At 38.3% G+C, this 21012-nt stretch overlaps 1 protein-coding gene across 1 annotated transcript in view; it reads left to right on the forward strand.

Moving 5' to 3' along the window:
* Positions 1-21012, forward strand: part of LOC117387666 (protocadherin-15-like) — a 199864-nt gene that overhangs the window by 13848 nt on the left and 165004 nt on the right. The window contains exons 4-5 of the mRNA XM_055229827.1: positions 13573-13587; positions 14033-14098. Coding sequence (XP_055085802.1) covers positions 13573-13587; positions 14033-14098 — 81 coding nt within the window. The remainder of the gene's footprint in view (positions 1-13572; positions 13588-14032; positions 14099-21012) is intronic.

Below are 21012 nucleotides of genomic sequence, written 5' to 3' on the forward strand. Positions count from 1 at the left end.
AACTCTGGTCTCTGAAAGACCTCAGCTCTGACACTGAAGAAGGATATATATATATATATATATATATATATATATATATATATATATATATATATATATATATATATATATCAGCATCTGTCCTCTTCTGCTCTTCAGTAACATTATGTTATTTCACAGGACTCCTCCCAATGCTGTTAGAACTTTTTCCCCTCACTCTCCTTCTATTCCTTATATTTAAGTTCAAGATAACTTTTTAACAGACTATTAATAAATCAACATATAAGGCCACATTTCGCTGGAGCCCTTGTTTCCATGGTATTTCACACATTTATAAAGAAGATCTATTGTGCTTGTGTCTGCCATATAGCTGTAATCTGCCACTTGTGGATCATTATGTTATAACTTGCACATTTTAAATTGCATTATTCATCTAAAATGACTTAATCCAAGAAACAAGTCTGCTGATTTCTGACTTAGAAAACTTCAGTGCCCAATGGGAGCTGACGTCGCCGTAAATGTCATCACAACAAAGAGTTGGCACCTCTGTTGGATAGTTGCAGATCATGCTAACGAGACTGATTTTTTCTCATTTGGACCAAAATGACTACGCAGCACTGCTGAGTCCTTCGCATATCACTGCATATTAAGAAAATAAAATTGAAGAACGAAGTAAGTACAGAAAAGCGGGTGTATGACGGTGGAGGTGAAAACAGGGGCAATATGGCGTCTTGAAAATTAAAGACTACTCAAACATGCATGAATGAATAAACAACTATAACATGATTAAAAGCTCTGAAAAGTCAATTTCGCAGAATAGGTTCGATTTAAGTTGAATGAGTTTCCCTATGAATTTTAATAAACTGCTATCAACCAACTCTCTCTTTCCCTCTCAACAATCACCTCTCAGTAAACTCATATAAATGCCTCTATTTTATATCGTCTTTCAGTTTCGTGTCTCAACCTCCCAGATTTTCTCCTATCTCTAGAATAATCATTTAATCTTCTAGCTTCTTTGGTGCAACCATTTATCTTGACGGAAAAGTGCAGATGCTAACTCAACGGGTTTAATGGTGCAGATGCTAACTCAACGGGTTTAACGGTGCAGATGCTAACTCAACGGGTTTAGTTGTGCTTAGTAGATGCTAGTCTAGTCTGTAACCACAGCTGTTTCTTGGGGAGGAGCTCATCCCAGATTTAGAGTGGATAGAACTTTTGAACTCGAGGTAAGATTGGTTTACAAATGGTTTTCAGTCTGTGAGATTCTAGGAAAGAACTGCAAATCTAAGCCAGAAATTATGATACCAAGAATTTCAAGTTTCAGAAGTCAAATTTTTTCTTGCACATCAGACTTGAGTTTGAATTGACATATACCTATTAGCAACCTTACATGTGGTTGTCCAAAAACAACAACAAAAAACAAATAAATCGATATCCAAACACCATCCATCCATCCATTTTCTTCCGCTTATCCGGAGCCGGGTCGCGGGGGCAGCAGTCTAAGCAGGGACTCCCAGACTCCTCAATCCCACTGATACCCAAACACTTGATATTAAAACTTGTATTAAAATTAGATTCTCATTTAAAGTAAGCATTGATACTTACTGACTGACCTACTGTCCCTCGTTCTAAAAATAACCCGCAATAGGCGAAATCCACGAAGTATCAGCTTTATTTTTTACAGTTATTCTATATGTTTTGCAGCTGTAAAACCCCTCACCACACACTTTATACACTTTTCTCAGACAGCCATTAACATTTTCTCACATTTCTCTCTCAAAGTTCAAACCTTCGTAGGCGCCTTTGTCGGTGCAGAACGTTTCATCGACATTGTGGGTTTTGTCGGGGAGAAAACTTGCAAACATACAACTATAGTATTGCAATCAAGTCTGACATGTTAGTAGTTTGGCAACCCCGAACAAGGCTGCGCCCTGTCGCCACTTGTCCTTACCTTTGCAATGGACACTAACCTGACAATCCACAACTATAATGCATCAGACCTGCTCAATGACAAACTGTTGACTCCCTACACCCAACCAGAACCCTCCTCACACCCTCGGGATACATCAATCTAACACAAGGTCACTACTCTGCCATTGGCTTTTCCCCTTACCCCTTCCACGCACCCATCCATCGCTTCTTTGAGTCTCCTTACAATCATCTCCCCCCCTCTCTCCCTCTCGCTCTCTTTCTCTGGTCTGTCCTCCACGGATGAATAGATCCAGGGGGGAGAGGATGGATAGATGAGAGGGTGATGGATGCTGGAGACGTGGGGTTGGAGGGGTGGGACGTAGAGGGATGGGACCCCGGGGACGGGCGTGGAGAGGCTCTAGACCTGCTGATGGAAGCTTAAAAAGGACACGACGCGGGAGAACATAGAACCATCCGTCTTGACGTTAAAACATGCGATGACTTTCAATATGAGAAAGTTGCTATGCGTGTTCGATTTGTCTTTGGAGGACAAGACACTCTTACATATCTCTGTTTCCATGTTACAGTGTTGGGTTGTGTAAAATCTTGTATTAATTTTGAGATGTATTCATTTCTGGCTTCAATGTGTTTATCACTCAAAGCTTGCGAACCAACTTCACTTTGATTAATGGCACTTTCGCAAATGATGCCAGACGAGATAGTTGTCACTTGCCGAGTTCAGCCTGTTCATATGGTAAGGCTATTTATCATTTAATATGAGTTTTGTTTATGTAATGAATATATCTGCAACCCAGTCCCCTCTAATATCAGCTTTATTTTCAGGTATAAATAATGTTTCTCTGTCAAGGGTATCCACAGTATTAGAGGACAATGAATTTGTGTTCCCATTCTTTTCTAAGGGCATAATCTCAGACATACACAATACGACTATAGGTAAGGCAAGGTTATTTGTATACAATGCATACACAAAGTAATTCAAAGTGCTTTACAGAGTCAGAAGGACATTAAAATCACACAAATCAAAACATAAATCATCACAAATAATCATCATAAAATTAATAAAACAGAAGAGTGCAGAATAAAAACCTTTCAGTCGTATCCACATCTAAACACAACTATAGTTATACAATGTAACATCTGAACCTTAAAGACACAGCATGTGACTGATTTCTACAAAATGTGAAGGACAGGACTAGTTCATAGGCCTGTCACGTTAGCGAATTTCAAAGTGCGATATATAGTCGAAGTAAATATAGACGATAAAGGATTACATTGAAGCCAAACCATAAAGCAGAATTTTCCTTCAGAAAGTCATCTAAATGTATAATATTGCTAAAAATATGAGATGCGAGAAATAAATGTCAGGATGCAACACCTAAGTAATTAGTTTGTGTGTATAATGAGTCATAGAAGTTCATTTTTCAACCTTCTACAGCTCACAAGCTCAAAAAAAAAAGGGGTCACAAACTCTAATATTTTGTTGCTTTGATTACGACACACGTATTACCATATTGCAAAAGAAATCACCAAAAATCCCCCTCTAGCACAAAGAAAAGTTACACAGAATACATATCGACCTCCAAAAATGAACTAGGCCTACTGGGTCATCTACGGTTTGCGGTGGCGGTGGTGTGAAGTTACTCGTCACTTACCATATGCTCTCCAAGCATCCTAATAATTCACCAGGATGAGTTTTCACACCCTTTTCACAACTTTCAGACACCAGAGTGAAGTTTGATAGAGCTAAAAAAAACATATGACAAACAGCGCACTTCCTGATTCTTGCATAATAAAACACTCTATAATGACACGCAGCTGGGACACAGATGTCTGAATAATCATAAAATTGTGTAAGTGATCTTCAACTATCACGGTGACAAAAAGGCATGCCATACAGACTTCTTGTAAAAATAATAGTACTTTAATGTCTGCGCTCATTTCTTTTACTATAAAGTTCTAAATTGCTACAGCTGGGCTCCCTTTTCTAACATTTTCATTAGCATGCATCCATAATGTGCTTTTAATAAGTAATTATCACAAAAGGCTCTTTGCACAATAATTAATTTGCATCAAAAGGCCCAATATGTAATTAACTTAGCAGTTTGTGGAGCGCTCTAATGTCGACGCCTACACACCTAACGCTTGGCATGTTATCTGACTGTGACACACACGTACTGTTAGCATCGGGTCACTTTGAAGTCCTGTGCATCCTATCTGTTAAGTTTATCGCGAAAACCACACGTTTTTGTAAAATCTTTGACTGGCACATGAACCTATCAGTGACAGACTCCTCCGCTCACTTTCAAGTCACATTATCCTCTTCCTCCTCTCATCGCAGCAGACGTCTTCATCGCCCAAATGTTTACTTGGAATCTTTCGAGTGAGAGTGCAGTGTCGGAATTCTGGAGCTGTCAGTCAAGTCACGAAAAATAGTCTCTTTAGAGCAGTTAACGTTATGGACAGAGTGTATACTATCTGTACAATACTTTTTTGGCTTTCATTAGAAACAGTTTGCTGTGTGTGTTAGTCCCAAGTCTAGATTAATTAAGATGAGCATGAAAAGAATGCCAAAAATGATTGTAAAATATATGGTAGAACAGGGTGTCAATCTCATTTGCACAGAGGGCCACATCAACAAAATAGATGTTCTTAAAAGGCCACATGTAACTAAGATAAATGTGATTAAATGTAACGTAAATGTAATGTAAAATAAATGCTTTTAACTTTAAACTTGTTAATTAACCCTTTCTATATGTATTACTTATTCAAGTTACAAATATTGCATATGTATTTGCACAGAAATGAAAAAAAAAAAAGCCTGTGTAACTGTATCTCCTGATAAACTGATATTTTAAGACAGTCATACCTTTTAATTTACCTTGTCGTAGGCCACATAAAATGACATGGCGGGCCACGTTTGGTCCACGGGCCTAGAGTTTGACACATGTCCAGTAGAAGACGGTCAAAAGTTAAAGATGCACTATGTAACTTTTGCGGTTGACGTCCCGATGAAGAAGTTATTGCTATGCCGTTGTTCCATGGTATGGCATTAAACCATCAAACTCCATAGTGAAACAATAATAAAGGAACTATTTTTTAGCTATATTAAATAAATGCAAGACATGTAGTTTATTCAGTACTGTGGAACATTCCAGGCTAAGCAATAACATCTCCATGGAGACAATCAGGTAATGGTCGTTCCACCAGAAAAGCTACATATAGTCTAAGAGTCTAAGAGTTTCATTATGGGGACAAATTTGGATACCTAAACAAACATGTTACTAGTGTCCTGATAAACCTTTAGTTCTCTCATTTTAATACCATGCTCCTATATTTCTCTTTCCCACCACTATTCACTTTTTCTTATTCCTAATCTCCACTCGAGGCGACGTAACCAAGCGAAAACTCCACAGATGGTAACAGGCGGAAAGAATTCAAGTACGACGCAGCCCCCAATGAGCGCAAATTCTTCACAATATGGTGAGGTAGCAATTGATTAAAACTCTTCAAAAAACTTCTGTGATCCACTAATGACTAGTTATTAAAGTTTGTGTAATTAAACATGCCTTTTTTTGCCCCAGACGTGAGCACTGTAGCTGGGATTTTGTTGTTTTCTATGGTCAATTGCGTGCCTCGTTTTGGCGCATGTGAAATGGCTTCCCAGCGTAAGCCAATCTGAAACATCATCAACCGAAATGACTCAATTATTTTGGTGGATAGGGGCCAGTTTGGGATCAGAACTATTGAAATATCTGGCAACCCAACGGCTGTAATGCATCCCAATCATGTCACGTTTGAGATGCCAAGGATATATACTGAGCTCCTTGCGATGTTTGATTTTATATAAGCTTTATAGTGGAAGTATTTGCTGATGTATTCTGCTATATGTCCTCCGGGCATCTTGCCAACTGCTTACTGAAATTATTTTAGAGGGGAAAAAGTCGAGATAAGCCAAAAGTAAATATGCAGCCGTGGTGACAGTCCGCACTGAGCTGAGGCTGATAAGTTTTTGAAAAATGTAAAAGAGCTTCATAATATAAACATTAGAAACTATTAAAGGCACGCCTGGATTTGTCATCTTTATGTTATTAGGAAAAGTTAAATGGGACCGCGGGGGCTGTATTTTTGCTCTTTTCCAAAATACAGATGTAAATTTCAGTGTCTTTTCATCAAGTAGTTCCGGATGATTTGTGCCCGGAGGCTATAGGAGGATGTGAGCTGGGAAAAATAAGTTTGTCATGTACACAGTGAAAACATAGGGCAAAGCTAGTTCAATCTTTCACTTTTTTACTATCAACTCATCTACACAACTTCAAAACTTCAAAATCCCAGTATCTCATGTCATTTATACTCTCGCTATATCTGTTTATGCTTAGAACATTCTTACATTCCATTAAAACTACTAGCAATTTCGCTCTGATAAATGTTTGTAAAAATAATACATTTAACCTGATTTGCAGCCGGATAACCTTGAAAATATTTGTGAAATTAAACTTTTAGATGAGGATTTAACTGCAACTCCATAGCACAAGTCTGTGTCGGTGCTGTGATTACACGCACACCAAAAATCACACTATTACCCAATTTCTGGAATTACCAAATCATTGAAATATCATGTAAACTGTTACATCACAACTCTGCCGAAGATTACTGTACTTTCTCTTTCCAAATACAACAGTTGCTCTAAAAATCCATTGATTAACTCACATATGTCGCTAGATCTAATTATCGGATTATTCATGCGATTATTCAAGTTATATCCATAGACTGTATATATAAATGGACATTGCTAACCTGGCAGCCGCAATGTTCCAAATGAAAGGAAGTGATTATGGATGTACATCTGGCTCCGATTCACTTTCTATTGAAAAACGGTCACCTCTCTCTCCGTAACTGCTGCTGTCAGACTTGTCATTTCGGTCTTAAACTGTTCCTTTTAACCCTCTCTACTTGATCCTGCAGTTTTCATTTCACTATTGTATCCGTAAACCAGCGGTGCGGGTGGAAAGGGGCGTTAGCTTCAACAGCCTCGCTCCAGATTGGCCCCTATAACTGCTAGCATCGACGAGCTTCATTTGGCTGACTCACTTAGTCCACTTCTTTCTACAGTCTATGGTTCTTCGTTCTCTTGGAAACCTGCCATTGTTAAACCAAAGAACTGATTCATTATTGACAAAAATGATGTCACCTGGATTAAACAAACCGAGACGCTCTTATAGCATCAGCTGACATGGGGGAATCCCTTGTAATCAGTAGTCCGTATACACATGCGCTCTCGTTGCTAACATGTGAGTGTGCTCGGTCATGAGAGCAGACTGACTCACACCGCCGCGTGCATCTTTAATGGAAACTGGACTCCGTCTGAGTGGAGCATTACACCTCCTCCCTGAATGCTGGCTCTTTACCTGGTGTGAATGTGTCAGGCGTGTGTCATCCATGGCCAGGCTTTGTCACTTATTGGAAGTTGTGGATCCCTGTGTCATGGAGACGGTTGCTATGCAGGCTACGGGCGCTAAACATCATGCTTAGTTAATGGCGTTTTAAAGATGCTATCTGCTTAGAGTTCGGGTTCATTCATGGTGTGATAATAGTTTTTTTACTCATTAGTGACCCAGCAGTTAATGTGGTTGTTTTGTACCTGCAGCTTTTCCCCCAGTATTTGATTTATAACATAGGATGCAGATATAAAACTTGTCCCCATAGTCCTGTCTTTACTTATATGTTATACTACAGGTTCAGGTTATATATTTATTTGAATTTGTGAGGGTTTTTTGTATGTAAATGATTTTCTAAATGAGTTTCAATGGTCAATGTCATCTATAATGCTCAGAAATTGGTTTGATACTGCGACATTATTCATTTCCATTGAGAAATACCACACAGTCAGATGTACGTGAACAGATGGTGAGAATGAATTCAAGAAATGTACAGACCACACACGAGTAACACACATTTAAATACTTTTTTTTTTCATTTCAGACATTTTAAATAAGTGCTTTACAATCAGCACAAATGCACTTAGATATTTCAATCAGGCTCTGTAAGTTGCTGCTGAAGGGTCCACCACCTGCTTCTCTGCTTGGAGATTAGGTTACTGTCTGGAATGTTACGCATTATGTCATTAAACTGGGGAGTGTAATGCACTGTTAACTTGAAAATAGACCTGTCATGATAATTACTATGTCAACTTTCTATATCTATCTATCTTTCAATATATGTAAGATGGAACACTATTTTTGGAGACATTTTTCATAAATTTTTCATAAATTTTGGCTATATGTTAAGATTTAAGTTGTAAATGGTTGAATTAATAATTTCTATGATGCAAACTAACTACTAAAGTGCTATCATTCTGCTATTTATTTATTGCAGATTATTATTATTATTATTATTATTATTATTATTATTATTGTTATTGTTATTGTTATTGTTATTATTGTTATTGTTATTATTAATTTATTTATTTATATATATTTTTAAATATTGTACATTTAGAATGAATTGTCAGTGGCATAAATTAGTTTTAATACTATTGTTTATCATCTATATTATATTCTATACAATATATTTTACTTCAAAGTGTGTTATTGTGACAGGCCTTCTTGCAAATATAACTTTTCAAAACAAAATTAAACTAAAGGGCATTATCAATTTGACAGAACTTCGCTATAGGAAAAAATTTGCCAATGCCCAGGGATCAATCTCCAGATCTTCAGAATCAGAATCCGAAGACTTTTATTGCCATCGTCTGTGAGCACAGTTCACAAACTAGGAACTTACTGCAACATAAAGACACACTGAATAGATAGAAATACAAATAAGGGCATGCACAAGTTAAAAAAATATATATGCTTAAAAATAAAATAAAATACTTAGAAAATGGGTAGAAAATGTATAAAACAGCAGCATCAGAACAACAGTGCAAAGTGGCTTATTAAAGTGACCGGTGTTATAAAGTGTCCATTTTGTGCAGATATTATAAAGTGTTCATGAGACAAACAGCAGAGGGGAAGACACTGTTCTTATGGGAAGTGGCTCAAATAGTCCATGTCCAGGGATCTTGACCTAGGCTTGATCAGGGCTACTTTTTTTTTTTTTTTTTTTTAACGTATTGTGCATGTTTTGTGTTGATAGGGAAAACCAATGCCTGGAGTAAACACATTTAGACACAGGGAGAAATATTTAAAATCCACACAAAAGGACGTGTGCGGAGTCGTACCCCCATCTTGTTGTGAGGTTAAAACGGTCGCCACTCAGCCTTTGTGCCATTTAGAAGGACTTTCAAAAGACTGCATCATTCCCAGATTAAAATCTCACCATCTGAAATAGCGCTCCCTACTTCACTGCCTCCTTGATATTGTCTGTATAAGGGCACACTCCATTCCCCTTAACACTACACCCTCTGATCATCTGTCTCTTCCTCGCACTGACAGAGACCGGCATTATCTGGATTTACTCCTCCTCTTCATGTGCAAATGCATTCCCAGTGATTGTTTTGTCCCAGATAACGTAACAAAATCAGGTGTATACTTCTGCATGCAATAAATTCTCAGAGCGGATGAGAGCGGACAGATGCAGACAGGAAAGGCTTGAGGAAAAGTTTGAAGAGGAAAGAGGAGAGGGTCCAAGTGGAGTCCAGGACATGCTGGAGATGTTTGCTTTTACCGACAAGTGGGCTCAGAAATAATTAAATATGTAAAAGTGTGAAGATGTTGTGTACTTGTGGTGTTTATAGAAAACTGCGAGTATTTAGAAGAGGTCTGCAAGGTTTGGTAAAGAGGCTGTGGTCTATACAGCCACTGGAGTTCATTTAAGGTAAAATATATATTTAATCAAGATCAACATTCAAACATTTGTGATTATTAGGATACACTTTTTTTTACAGCCAATCTGACAGTAAAAGCATGTGGTTTGGAGTAGAGTTTATACTTTGGAGATACGTTTCATGCTTAAGCTAACTCCCATGGGTTAATTGATGGAAACATGGCTGCAACAGGAGAGACATGTCTTGCCCAAGGACACAACAACATTAGACTGTAACCAGAACATCAATAATAACTAAAATGCAGCAATATCACCCAAAAACATACTAGCACACTCTTACATTCACCATATAATAAAACTTAAAAATTCACATCATTGTTTGAAGACTTTATTGTTAAATCCTTGTCCACGTCTCAAATTTCACGGCGTAATAATTTAAAATCTGCCAGCACGCATCAAAACCACGCTGTTTACTGCTTCATCCCATTTCATTTTGACCACGCGGGGTTCTAACACACGCTGACAGGTAGTGAGGAGCCGGAGGAGGCTTATGTGAGCGGACAGGAGCAGACAGGAGCAGACAGGACTGGACCGGCCCGTGGCAGGCGCACTCGGATGCCCCGCAGAGAACAAATGGCTGTTTAGTAATAGATGAGGGGCATCGGCTTACGCTCAAGGATAGAGAGCTGGCGGAGCAAAGGCTGTGCATCTGTCATGTGCTGTGTATACACTCACACACAGCAGCTGCTCTACCTACAACTAAACTACGGACTAACTACATCCAGGGTGTTCAATACACTGCTAAGATGCAAGATCAGCTGAAATGCATTGTGTGTGACATCTGGCCTATCCCGTAATTGCACTCATGTTGTTTTTTTTGGGGTTTTTTTAATGTAAAATGTTCATGTTCGTGTCCCAGAAGGCGCTTTATAAAACAGTCTTTGTAAATTATGCAAAGAGGTTTAGTAGTGGTATAATAATGCAGTGCTGCTGTTATACAATGTTAAAGGTGCACTTTTGTGTTTGTCTCCATGGAGATATTACCTAGAATGGTCCACAGTATGGCATTAAACTGCATAGAGTCAAGTTACAGGTGAGATACGTAGAGGAGCGCTCCCATTTGCACTAAGAAAATAAGCTTTTCAACCACTTGTAACTGAATAAAGAAGTTAAATCCCAAACAGACAAAGCAATATCAGCAGACCCACCATCATAAAAGTTACATGTTGTGCCTTTAATGCTTGGGATTTATTTAGTTGTTGATTTGATGTCTGTTAGCAAAACTGTGTGTGTGTGATAAGGCCTAAAATTACTGACAGTAGAGGGCGTCATACCTGCCTTTGCTGCGTAGAGAAGAAAAATCGTTTGTTGCTAGCTAAGAACATTAGCAGTTAAACTTGCGGTGGAGGTAATTTGTTGCTGATCAGAACACGTCTGGTGAAGAGTAATGGACTTTAAAATCATAGAAGAGATTTCAGTGCGATGACAAAGAGCAGAGCAGAGACGGAGAAAGAAAACAGGCGGGATTATTGATGAAGCAAAACACAACGCCAGTCCAGATATGTTTTTGATAAGGATTTTTTTTTTATATGCGTGTTTTTATGTATTTATTTATTTTATATTATTTATTTATTTATTTATTTATATTTATTTTTATTTTTATTTTTATGATATTATCGCTTTGCTTGGAATGTTCCAGAGCATGGCATTAAACTCATCATTCACAGAGACTAGCAGATGACATCACCAGGCTAGGTTACAAGTCAGATCTGTGTAGCAGCAGCTTCCAAAGAACGTAAGAATGCATTTGCAGCGACTTGCAAGATAGATGTCATACTGCGGAACATTCCTGGCGAAGCATGAACATCTCCATGGAGACAAACAGGTGGCGGACACATTTTATATCCTGTCATATATGAAAAAAGGGTTATATGATGAATCAGAACATTGGAAAAGCAGAGATACCGGCTGCCTGCAAACAAGTACAGCAGACCTATACATCAGGGGTTTCAAAGTTTTTTAGTGCGTACTTTTGGCACAGTTTGCTCCCTTGGAATACCTATCTCAGTACAACGAGTTCTTACCGAAAGTTTGCCTTATTTCATCGGGGATTACATATGCTAATAATTAAAGTAAACTAAAGCTGTAAACCCTTATACAGATCCTACACTTTTATACCTTTTAAATTGCATTAAAGTGGCTGTACCCCATTTTGTCCATTTATTTGAGCAAAATTTGAAGTCAAGTCAAGTCAGGAAGTGCACTGTTTGCATGACGGCTTCTGAAAGTTGGGAAAAGCGCTTCTAAACTCATTGTGGTGAATAATTAGCATGCCTGGAACGCATTAGGAAAGTGAGGAATAACTTCGTAGCACTGTAACCAGTTTAAAATGCACTAATGTAGTTTTTCACGTATTTCAGACAGTACACGGCGCCTTTGTCATCACATGCCACGAGTGTTATTCTTCATTCTGGATTAAACTGCGACTTTTTGCACATTGTTTAAGAAAATGTGCTTATGAGAATACATTGGAACTCAGCACTTTTTTTTTTTGTCAGGAAAAGCAATCTTTGCATTCTTCCCACCATAATAGGATAAGATACTTCAGAGACCCCGATAGTCTTTTGATGTATATTTGTCGGTGTTTTAATAATTCGTCTCCCATCGCACATTCCTGGAAACAATAGCTGTGGATGGTGAGAAGTGTATGATGTCATGGGGCTGTAATAATCAGATGAGAGAGAGAGAGAGAGAAAGGCTAGGGAGGATACAGTATGTGATCAGTGTTCCAGAAAGCTGATTTTCTAGGTGAGCAAATATGTGCTTCTCCAAACTCTACTGGGACATTCCCCCGAGTATTCTCTGGAGACGTAGTGATGTTATGCATGATTATATCTGTATAGACAGCACATATGGAGAGAAATCAGCAGCAAGAGAATGTATCGCATGCTGTTTTGGGGAATTAAAGCTGATTCAAACTACCAAAATAAGCAGTAGCCAATCAAAATGCAATATGCTCATGTACTTGTCAGTCAGTGGTTCCCAAACTGTGGTAAAATGAGAGTTGGAGAGTTATTCGGAAAAACAGGCATCTTGTTTTTATTTGATAAGAACTGGGATTATTTGTACCTCCGAGGCAAGCCAAAATATTGCGAAAGTAATCCATTTGCTTCATTATAATACCAACTATTTGTATGCAACTGATCATCAAAAGTCTCAGCAGATATGCGACTATAAAATGTTAAGGAACCAGCCAACCGGCCTGCGTTAATTTAAAAAAGCGCATTGATCATCTGAACTGGTTTTTATTGTCTCTTGTAGATTGCAAAAATGGATTCTCCTCACCTCTTCTCCAAAAACATTTGAGCCTGGGGGGGATAAAAAAAAAAAAATTCAAATGAATGATGATTTTAATATAATTTGGTCGGTATTAAAAAGTTTGGTGCATGGAATTTGGCAGGGAGAGATCTCAATTGGATGAGGACGGTCTGAGCTGAATGCTGATTGGTTGCGATTGAGGAAGAAGACTTGGCTGGATGTGATGTAATGAGCTGAGAGGAAGATAACGCGACATTACTCCTTGTATCGGATGGTTTCAGTGTTAAGAAGATTCCCTATATGAAAATGACCCTTAGAGACAGGACAAATTGAATACAAATACTAACCCACAATGTCTTTCTTCCTTTTTTATACAAAACCTGAAAAATGTTTGTTTGCATGTACTAACCTTTTGAACTCTATAACTATGTTCCCTCCTTCCACATGTTCCTGCTCTTGTTCTGAAAGTGCTATTCACGATTTTCTTTTTTTTTTTGCTCCTCTGCTCTTCCCTGTGGCTGCTGCCTTCCTTATCTCCTCCTCTTCCTCCTGATGGAACGTGCTTGTCCGTCACTGCAGATTGGCAATATGAGGGTAAGACCTGCCTAGATTTAGACCAAATCAACACATTCAAGTATAAGACCAGTGATTTAAAATGGAAAAAGAAGAATAATTAGGCCAAATAGAAGCGTCTGTATGTCACAATCGTGCAAGAAACTGTTTTATATCTGAACTGTAGTATAACTTAACCTAAATTCGTAGGCATTTTTGATCGTTTATTGGTGACAGCGTATAATTACTATCGACTGACGGTTCAATACGTGATGGATGGAACAATTATTTTTGGGGGTCAGTATTTATCGTGGGTACTTTGTCTTTGTACTAGTCTCTTCTATGATAACATTTGAGCTGTAGAGGGTTGAATAAATAACTACAAAATGTGTTATCGTGACAGGCCTACGCAAGACAAATGTCTGATGTCGGTATCTGTTGAAATAATCCTTTCCTGACTACATGCGTGTTGTCCTTGTCTTTTCAGAATGCAAACTCGCTCGATCCGGCCCTCCAGCTACTATCGTTGCCATAGACGAGGAGAGTCCCAATGGTGAGTCCTTTATTTGCTTTTATGTAGTGCTCTTGACCAGTGAAAACTTTAGTTTCTCAGATAAGCATCAGCTAATGCCACTAGCCTAAACAAAGATGATCTTGACCTTTTGGAACACTTTCCGATTTGCATGTAACCTAGCCTCATTATTATGCATTAGCTATGGGCCGACCGTGTCAGGGCTGAGTCAGAGGCCGGCTCTCTGTAAATGTGGTTAGACACATGGACGGTATGTTTATGGTGGTTGCTAAGATCCTCATCAGTGAACTTTGACCCCATTGTAGGGCATTTGTTATTGTTTTAATGGTCAGTGTCGGTTTGTAGACGTGCAGCATTAGCGTATAATAGTGCGTTTGTTTGCAAGAAATGTAATTATGTTAAATAGGGTGGGAATCTCTGAGGAAACGGTTTAACATGGAGCGATATGGATTGCAGGATAGGGTCAGGTTAGAGATACAAAGTCCAGGGTCCAGGGGATATTACACTTCTGCGGGGTATTAATTGCTAACACAACACATATTTAGATCACCATGTTATGTTTTATTGTTTTGAAAATGCGAGATATATATATACGCCCTCCCTTTGCTCTCCATGCTAAGTCACTCCCCCTTCAGAGCGCTATTAGAGATCGGGAGATTACTCAAACCACTATATAAAACCACTTCAGACATGTTTTTGACTAGAAAAGAATATTATAACATGGTAGAAGGCTCAAAAAGGCCATTTTGCGTAATACCCCATCTATAAATATATTTGAGGACATGAATTACTTCTAGTTAGGACAAAATGTACTTTTTAAATGACGAATAATGTGTTACCTTAAATGTGAATATAACAAAAGAAATGCAGATTTACACTGGTTAATATCTGAGCTGTAAAAGAAGGCACTCTAGTATCATTTCCTTATAACTCACAGTATTTATTACCTAAAGTGTCAACAAAAGGGCATAAACAAAGAAAATAAAACTCTACCTACAAATACTATAGCCTTGGCCTTGTCTGGGAATAAAATGGCCATTCACATAAACTTCACAGTGAGCGATTTGCATAGAAAACAACCAAATGAAAGCTTCTTCTTATCCACCTTTGAGGGGTCTCTAGACACAACAAAAATAAAAGTGTCTGAGTATATTTTGCCCAGCGCTGATAGTCCTTCAGCACGCCTGTCTCTAGAGTTGGACCAAACCGTTTAAACTCTTCTCTAGGAGCTAATTAGAGAGTTTTGAGGTGCGTGAGGAGTACTGAGGCTATATTCAAACACGCATCCCACTGAGCAGTCTGTTGGTATAAGCCACGTGTAAGTGCGGTTCTGATCAGGGTTTAAACGGCATTTTTATAGGTGAGGCTGGGTTGCCATACGTGTGTGCAAAACTGTGCTTAAAAAGGAAATATTATACAAGATTGTTTTTTTTACATTCCAGCCATGTTCCCCTGACCAAAAAACTGCCTGAAGAGGATTTAGATGTCACCCATGCATGTTTGAGTAATCTAGTGATCTCTCCCAACCACTATCCAAACTCTCCGTACAGTTAGCTGTAAGATTCTGTGCAATGCTCCGCCCACAAGCCTGCGTCGTCCATGCTCTCACACGATAATTCTCCATAAATATACAAAAGCATAAATATACACAGCAACTTGACAAACCTAATGTGATGTGCAGCAGTTTCATTAATGCATGGTCACATGGTCATTGTGTTGTGATAGTGCTCTGAAGGGGGAGTGACTTAATGTGGAGAGCAAAGGGAGAGGAGACTCGGGGTGTCAAAAACTAAAGTGAAACTTATAAAACATGTTAATATGTTGTTTTCGGCAAATATCGCATTTTTAAATAATAAAAGATAAAACAGTGACCTAAATATGCTACGTGTTTGCAGTTAATACTCCATAGAAATAAAATATCCTCTTTAAGTTTTAAGTGCTTTTTGTTTTGTTTTTTGTCATCTCTTGTGGTCAGCTGTGGTCCAAAGGGATTCCTTATCCATTCAGAGCATCCTAGTTAAAACCCCTAGCATGCTAACACACACACACACACCACACACACACACACACCACACACACACACACACCACACACACACTTTATTGGACAATATAACACTTTATGATTAGACACAGACAGCATGCAGTACAGGTATATGTACTGGGGCAAGGTTCATATACGTGGGAAAATCGGGTACTATACCACCAAACCAAACAAGTTAAGTCATGTTTGATGAGATATTGTTACCACCTATGTTTATAATACCTTGTGTGTTTATAACACCAGGTTAGATAAATGACTGTAATGCTCAGTATCATAGAATATAACAACCTGGATGTTTTAATTAATTGAGAACTAATCAAACAATAAATGAATAAGTAATAATACTATAAAAAACACAAATTGTTACACAAAATAGAATACTTTTACTCTTGATATGTTCATATTAATCACCATAACCTACACTCGATGTTGTAATAGTAGTAGATTGCATTCAGTAGTTTGCATTTTACATACTAAGGACGCTCCTTTTTAAATAGCAGTTTGATTCATCCCTTGTTACACCTTTACATGAGTCCCCTTTACATTATAATGAAATGTAGATTTGTGTCGGTCACACATGATGAAATTAATTACAATTTAAAAGCGGTTTCTCATTGAAACGCTCAAGGGCTTTTCAAGGGTAATTAAAAATCACATGTTTCATTCAGTGAGCACATTACTGTTCTAAGAGCTAGTTTATTCTCACGCATGAACAACATACAACAACATGTCGGTTTGATTTGTGCATTATCATATAGACAGCATTTAGCATTTCAAAACCAAATACTCTGTCTTTTGAACGGTGCCAAATCATCAAAATGTTGCCTATAACAGGAAGCTGAGACAATAGCTGCCATATGTCGTCCATACTGAGACAGGCACACGTCTCTATCATGCATCATCCTGGTGGATCGCTGGATAGAGTGAGATTCACTGGTGGAAATCGATTCTCTTCTGTTCTAAAGCCCTTGGGCCCTGGTGTGGTCCTTTCAGATATAGTAATAAATGTACATAGTTGAAGTGTTGACATATGTTTTAGGGGCATTGAACAGTAGATTCATTGAGTGAATAGTTGATGGTGCACCCGGCCTGTCATTGGGTTTCAAAGTGACACATTGACTTTTGTATGATTTTAAGTCCTCAAAAGGAAGAAGCTGAAACAAATAAATAATGCTGTGTTCCATGCAATTGGGAGATGAGTTATTTCCCACTTGAAGATTATGAGTTCTGACCTCAGAGCGTTTCCAGTTATCGTGCATGTAAACAATATGACTAATGCTAAGCCACAGGCTAAAGAAATATGAATGTTTCTAATTGTGTCTCTAACGTGTTAAATAACAGAATGTTGTTGGATTTAACCTTTATGAAATATTTACAGAGTTTATGCAGTGGGTAAGCACTCAGATCCACTTTCGGTGCTGATTATCATTGTTGTAATACATCAGTTTATCCTGTAAGTGCAGTGGGAGTCCCTCAACTATCTCCCAGTTCATAAGTGGGAATTACCAGTTTGAGCGCTGTTCCAGGGCATTTTTCCAAGTGGGAGGTGGGAAATATTCCTGCTACCACTTGCCTGGAACGTACCATTAGGCACAAAATTGCTAATTAGCTCCATTTGAGTACTTTTACATAGCAAAAAAACTGTTATTTTGGGGTTGTAGTTGTACACATACTGTTATTGAGCTACGTACATAAATGAACATTTGTATTTAAAGGAAAAGTAGCTTGTGTATTTACATCTCTTTGCAGAGAGTAAGAGACATGCATGAGGAAATTGAAGATACATAAAGTAAATAAATACATTCATAGTTCTATTTTGTTTGCATATGTGTGACAGATGTTTCATAAAAATGACTGTATGGACTTTTTCGCAGCTTGCGCCTCATAACAGCTCCCTTTAAAGATTAAATCAATAATTTAAAACCGCATTAGCATATCTCATTGCTTGTAAAAAAGAACACAATCACCATAGCTTACACTGCTCAAATGTTATAAGAGCGCGGCTGCTGAAAATATACTGTGATTCGCTAATCTAGCCTGGCCACTGATAATGGGGCGCAGGTCTCTAAGCCAAATTAAAGTGTTATTATTCTGAACACGGACCGGCCAGGCTCCGAGCAGCAAAATATATTACCCAAAGTGCAAGCTGGAGTGGTGTTACAAACTTCAGCCCACATAAAGGATAATGTCATTGTCCAAGTAGAGCTTACAAGAGGGGAATGTAATCACTGGTACATGCTAGGCTTTAACGCGGCTTCATTGTGTGGCCAACATGTTTTCCTGACCCATGTACATACAGCGGTCAGGGAGGGAAGAATGTGCAGTACTTTGAACATATAGTGCTGACGTAGCGTTAGTGATATTTTGAATCTTGGATGTTGCCATGGTTTACAAAAAAAAAACACCTAAAAACATGTATTTGAGCTCTCGAGGTCAAAATAGGTCAGGTTTGTACTGACCTATTTACTGTTTATTGTCCAAAACTCAAGAAGATGGCGAATCTCCGCTCTGGCCTCGGAAAGTTCTGAAAAGCACTTTTAAACTCCTTACTGAATAATTAGGATGCTCGGAATGCATAAGGTAAGAGAGGAATAACTCTGAACCGCTGCAAACCGTTTAAAAATGAACTAGCTCCGTTTTTCACATTTATAAAGCTGTACAGCACATCAGGTACAGCGCCTTTAAAATTGGCATAGAACGACGCAATATTTATAAAAAAGTTTACTGTCTCCAATAGAGAAATTTGACCTCTGCAGGATCTTGAAAATACAGACCCCAAAAAACCCTAGAGTTGCTACAGCTGAATGGATTTTTACCTAAGTAGAAAAAGGTAATTATGCATCATTACTGCAGCTATTTCTTCTACTTAATTGCATTGATTAAGAAGAAGAACAGCAATATATAGGTTTCGGCGCTAGTGCCAGGATTATCTTTCTCATGCTACTGTGATGAAAGCCGTATGTTTCCCTTGTATTTTTCCTTTGTCCGTATTCCTAACTGAAAGCCTGTAAAACGCTGTACTTCCCTCAGCGAGCGGAGAGCAGAGCAGCGGGAGCCATGATTACTCCAGTATGTGACTCATACCTGGCTTCAGTTGAGCTAAGGTTCTGTAAAAAAAATCTATTAATGCACGTTCAACTCTTCATTTTCTAAACATTTCTTCCTAATATTCTATTTGAGATTCTTTCCCACAAAATCTGTCTCCACTTTACATCCACCTGTTTTCTGCATGTGTATTTTGTCAGCACTGTAGGATTAGGTAATAGGAGTGAGCATTACCTGCAATCTGGTGTTATTATTCCCATGTCACGATCACAATGACAAGTAGTAAAGTACTGTACTGGAAAAATGTAGGTATCTGTACTTTACTTTTACCTCACTAAATTTGAGAGCAGGTATTTGCACGTTCTACTCCACTACTTTTTTGAACAGGACTTTTTTATTATTATATGAGACCTGCTGAAAAGGCTGAGGGTTTATTCTTAACACGCACAATTTGAGCAAACAAAAATACACAAATAAAAAATCAGATCATTCAGATCACAGAAAAAAATTATCATTCTTGAACAAAATTCTGCACAAATCGGAAAAATCACTAACCTTATGAGACCAAAAAAAAAAGTTACAGGAAATACTTTTACTTTTTACTCTTTAACTACATTTTTAAACAGGTACTTTATTACTTTTACTTAAGTAGATTCTTTCACGTGATACTTTTACTTGTGTATTTTTGTGCCCTGTTATCTATACTTTTACTTAACTAACAAAATTGAGCACTTCATCCACTACTGGTCACGATACGATATAGCACGAAATATCTTGGCCAGTTATTTTGTATTTATCGTAGGTTTTCCGTGACTTTCTATAATTATTTCACAGCTATTATGGATATACCGAAGTGTAGTCTGTGTCAATACGCTATTTTAGTGCTATAGTTTTGATTCGCAGCTTCTTTGTTTCATAAAACGCAAAGCTTTTCCTCTCCGCTCCTCTTATTGGTCAGTCTCTGTCAAACTTTGAGTGACAGGTGGACTCAACCAATCACAGAAAAGTATATGCTGCAGGCGTTGCATATTAAAATCGTGATCTAGGCTCGAGCAAAAACATAATACGCCTCCAGTTGTTAGCTCTGATGCCCGGGTCACTTGAATAGCTTCACTCTGTAACACACTGTAAAACAAGCCTATTCGTATTTAATGCTCGGCGGATTAAATTAGCTACAGCGGCTGAAGGTACAGCCCCCATCTTTCTAATGCTTTTCTGCCCATATGTTTCTCACTAGAGCAGAGATAGTTTAAAGATGGAACGAAATCAAACCATCTTAATGAATTCCATTTTCTATCCCATTTCTCATATGAAGAAGCCAATTCCATTAAATTTCCCCGTTTATTTAGGATCGGCGAATCAGGGGCCAGCGCTTGACACGGTTTCCATAGCAGCGCAGAAGGCCGTGACCCAATTTGATTTGTGGCAGATCAGATATGAGATTGTTCAAAGTGCCGCCGGCCCTGTGCGTTGTTTTGGTGCGTGCGTGGAGGAGCAAAGCATGTTTACTACGAGAGGCATGACAAGATTGACAACCAGACAGCACCTCTAGAACGTCAATCATCCATCGCTACGTTTGCAATAATGTGAGTTAATTGAAACGGAAAAGAAGAAAAAAAAACTACATCTCGTTTAGACGCTTTAGAAGACAAAAGGGAAGGATTATGATAAGTCCAAGTGTTGAAGGGTTAAGTATTGAAGATTTGAATATGCCGGCACGCTTCAGAAAGGGAGGCTCTGATTGGCTGTTGAATGATCGCTGCAAAGATACGGATTATTCCTTTAAAGATGTTCTAAACCGTAGCTAAACCATGCTATATGCTACACTCAATCTAGTAAGGATGTTG

Source organism: Periophthalmus magnuspinnatus, chromosome 19 (assembly GCF_009829125.3).
Source record: "Periophthalmus magnuspinnatus isolate fPerMag1 chromosome 19, fPerMag1.2.pri, whole genome shotgun sequence".
In the NCBI taxonomy this organism is placed as follows: Eukaryota; Metazoa; Chordata; class Actinopteri; order Gobiiformes; family Gobiidae; genus Periophthalmus; species Periophthalmus magnuspinnatus.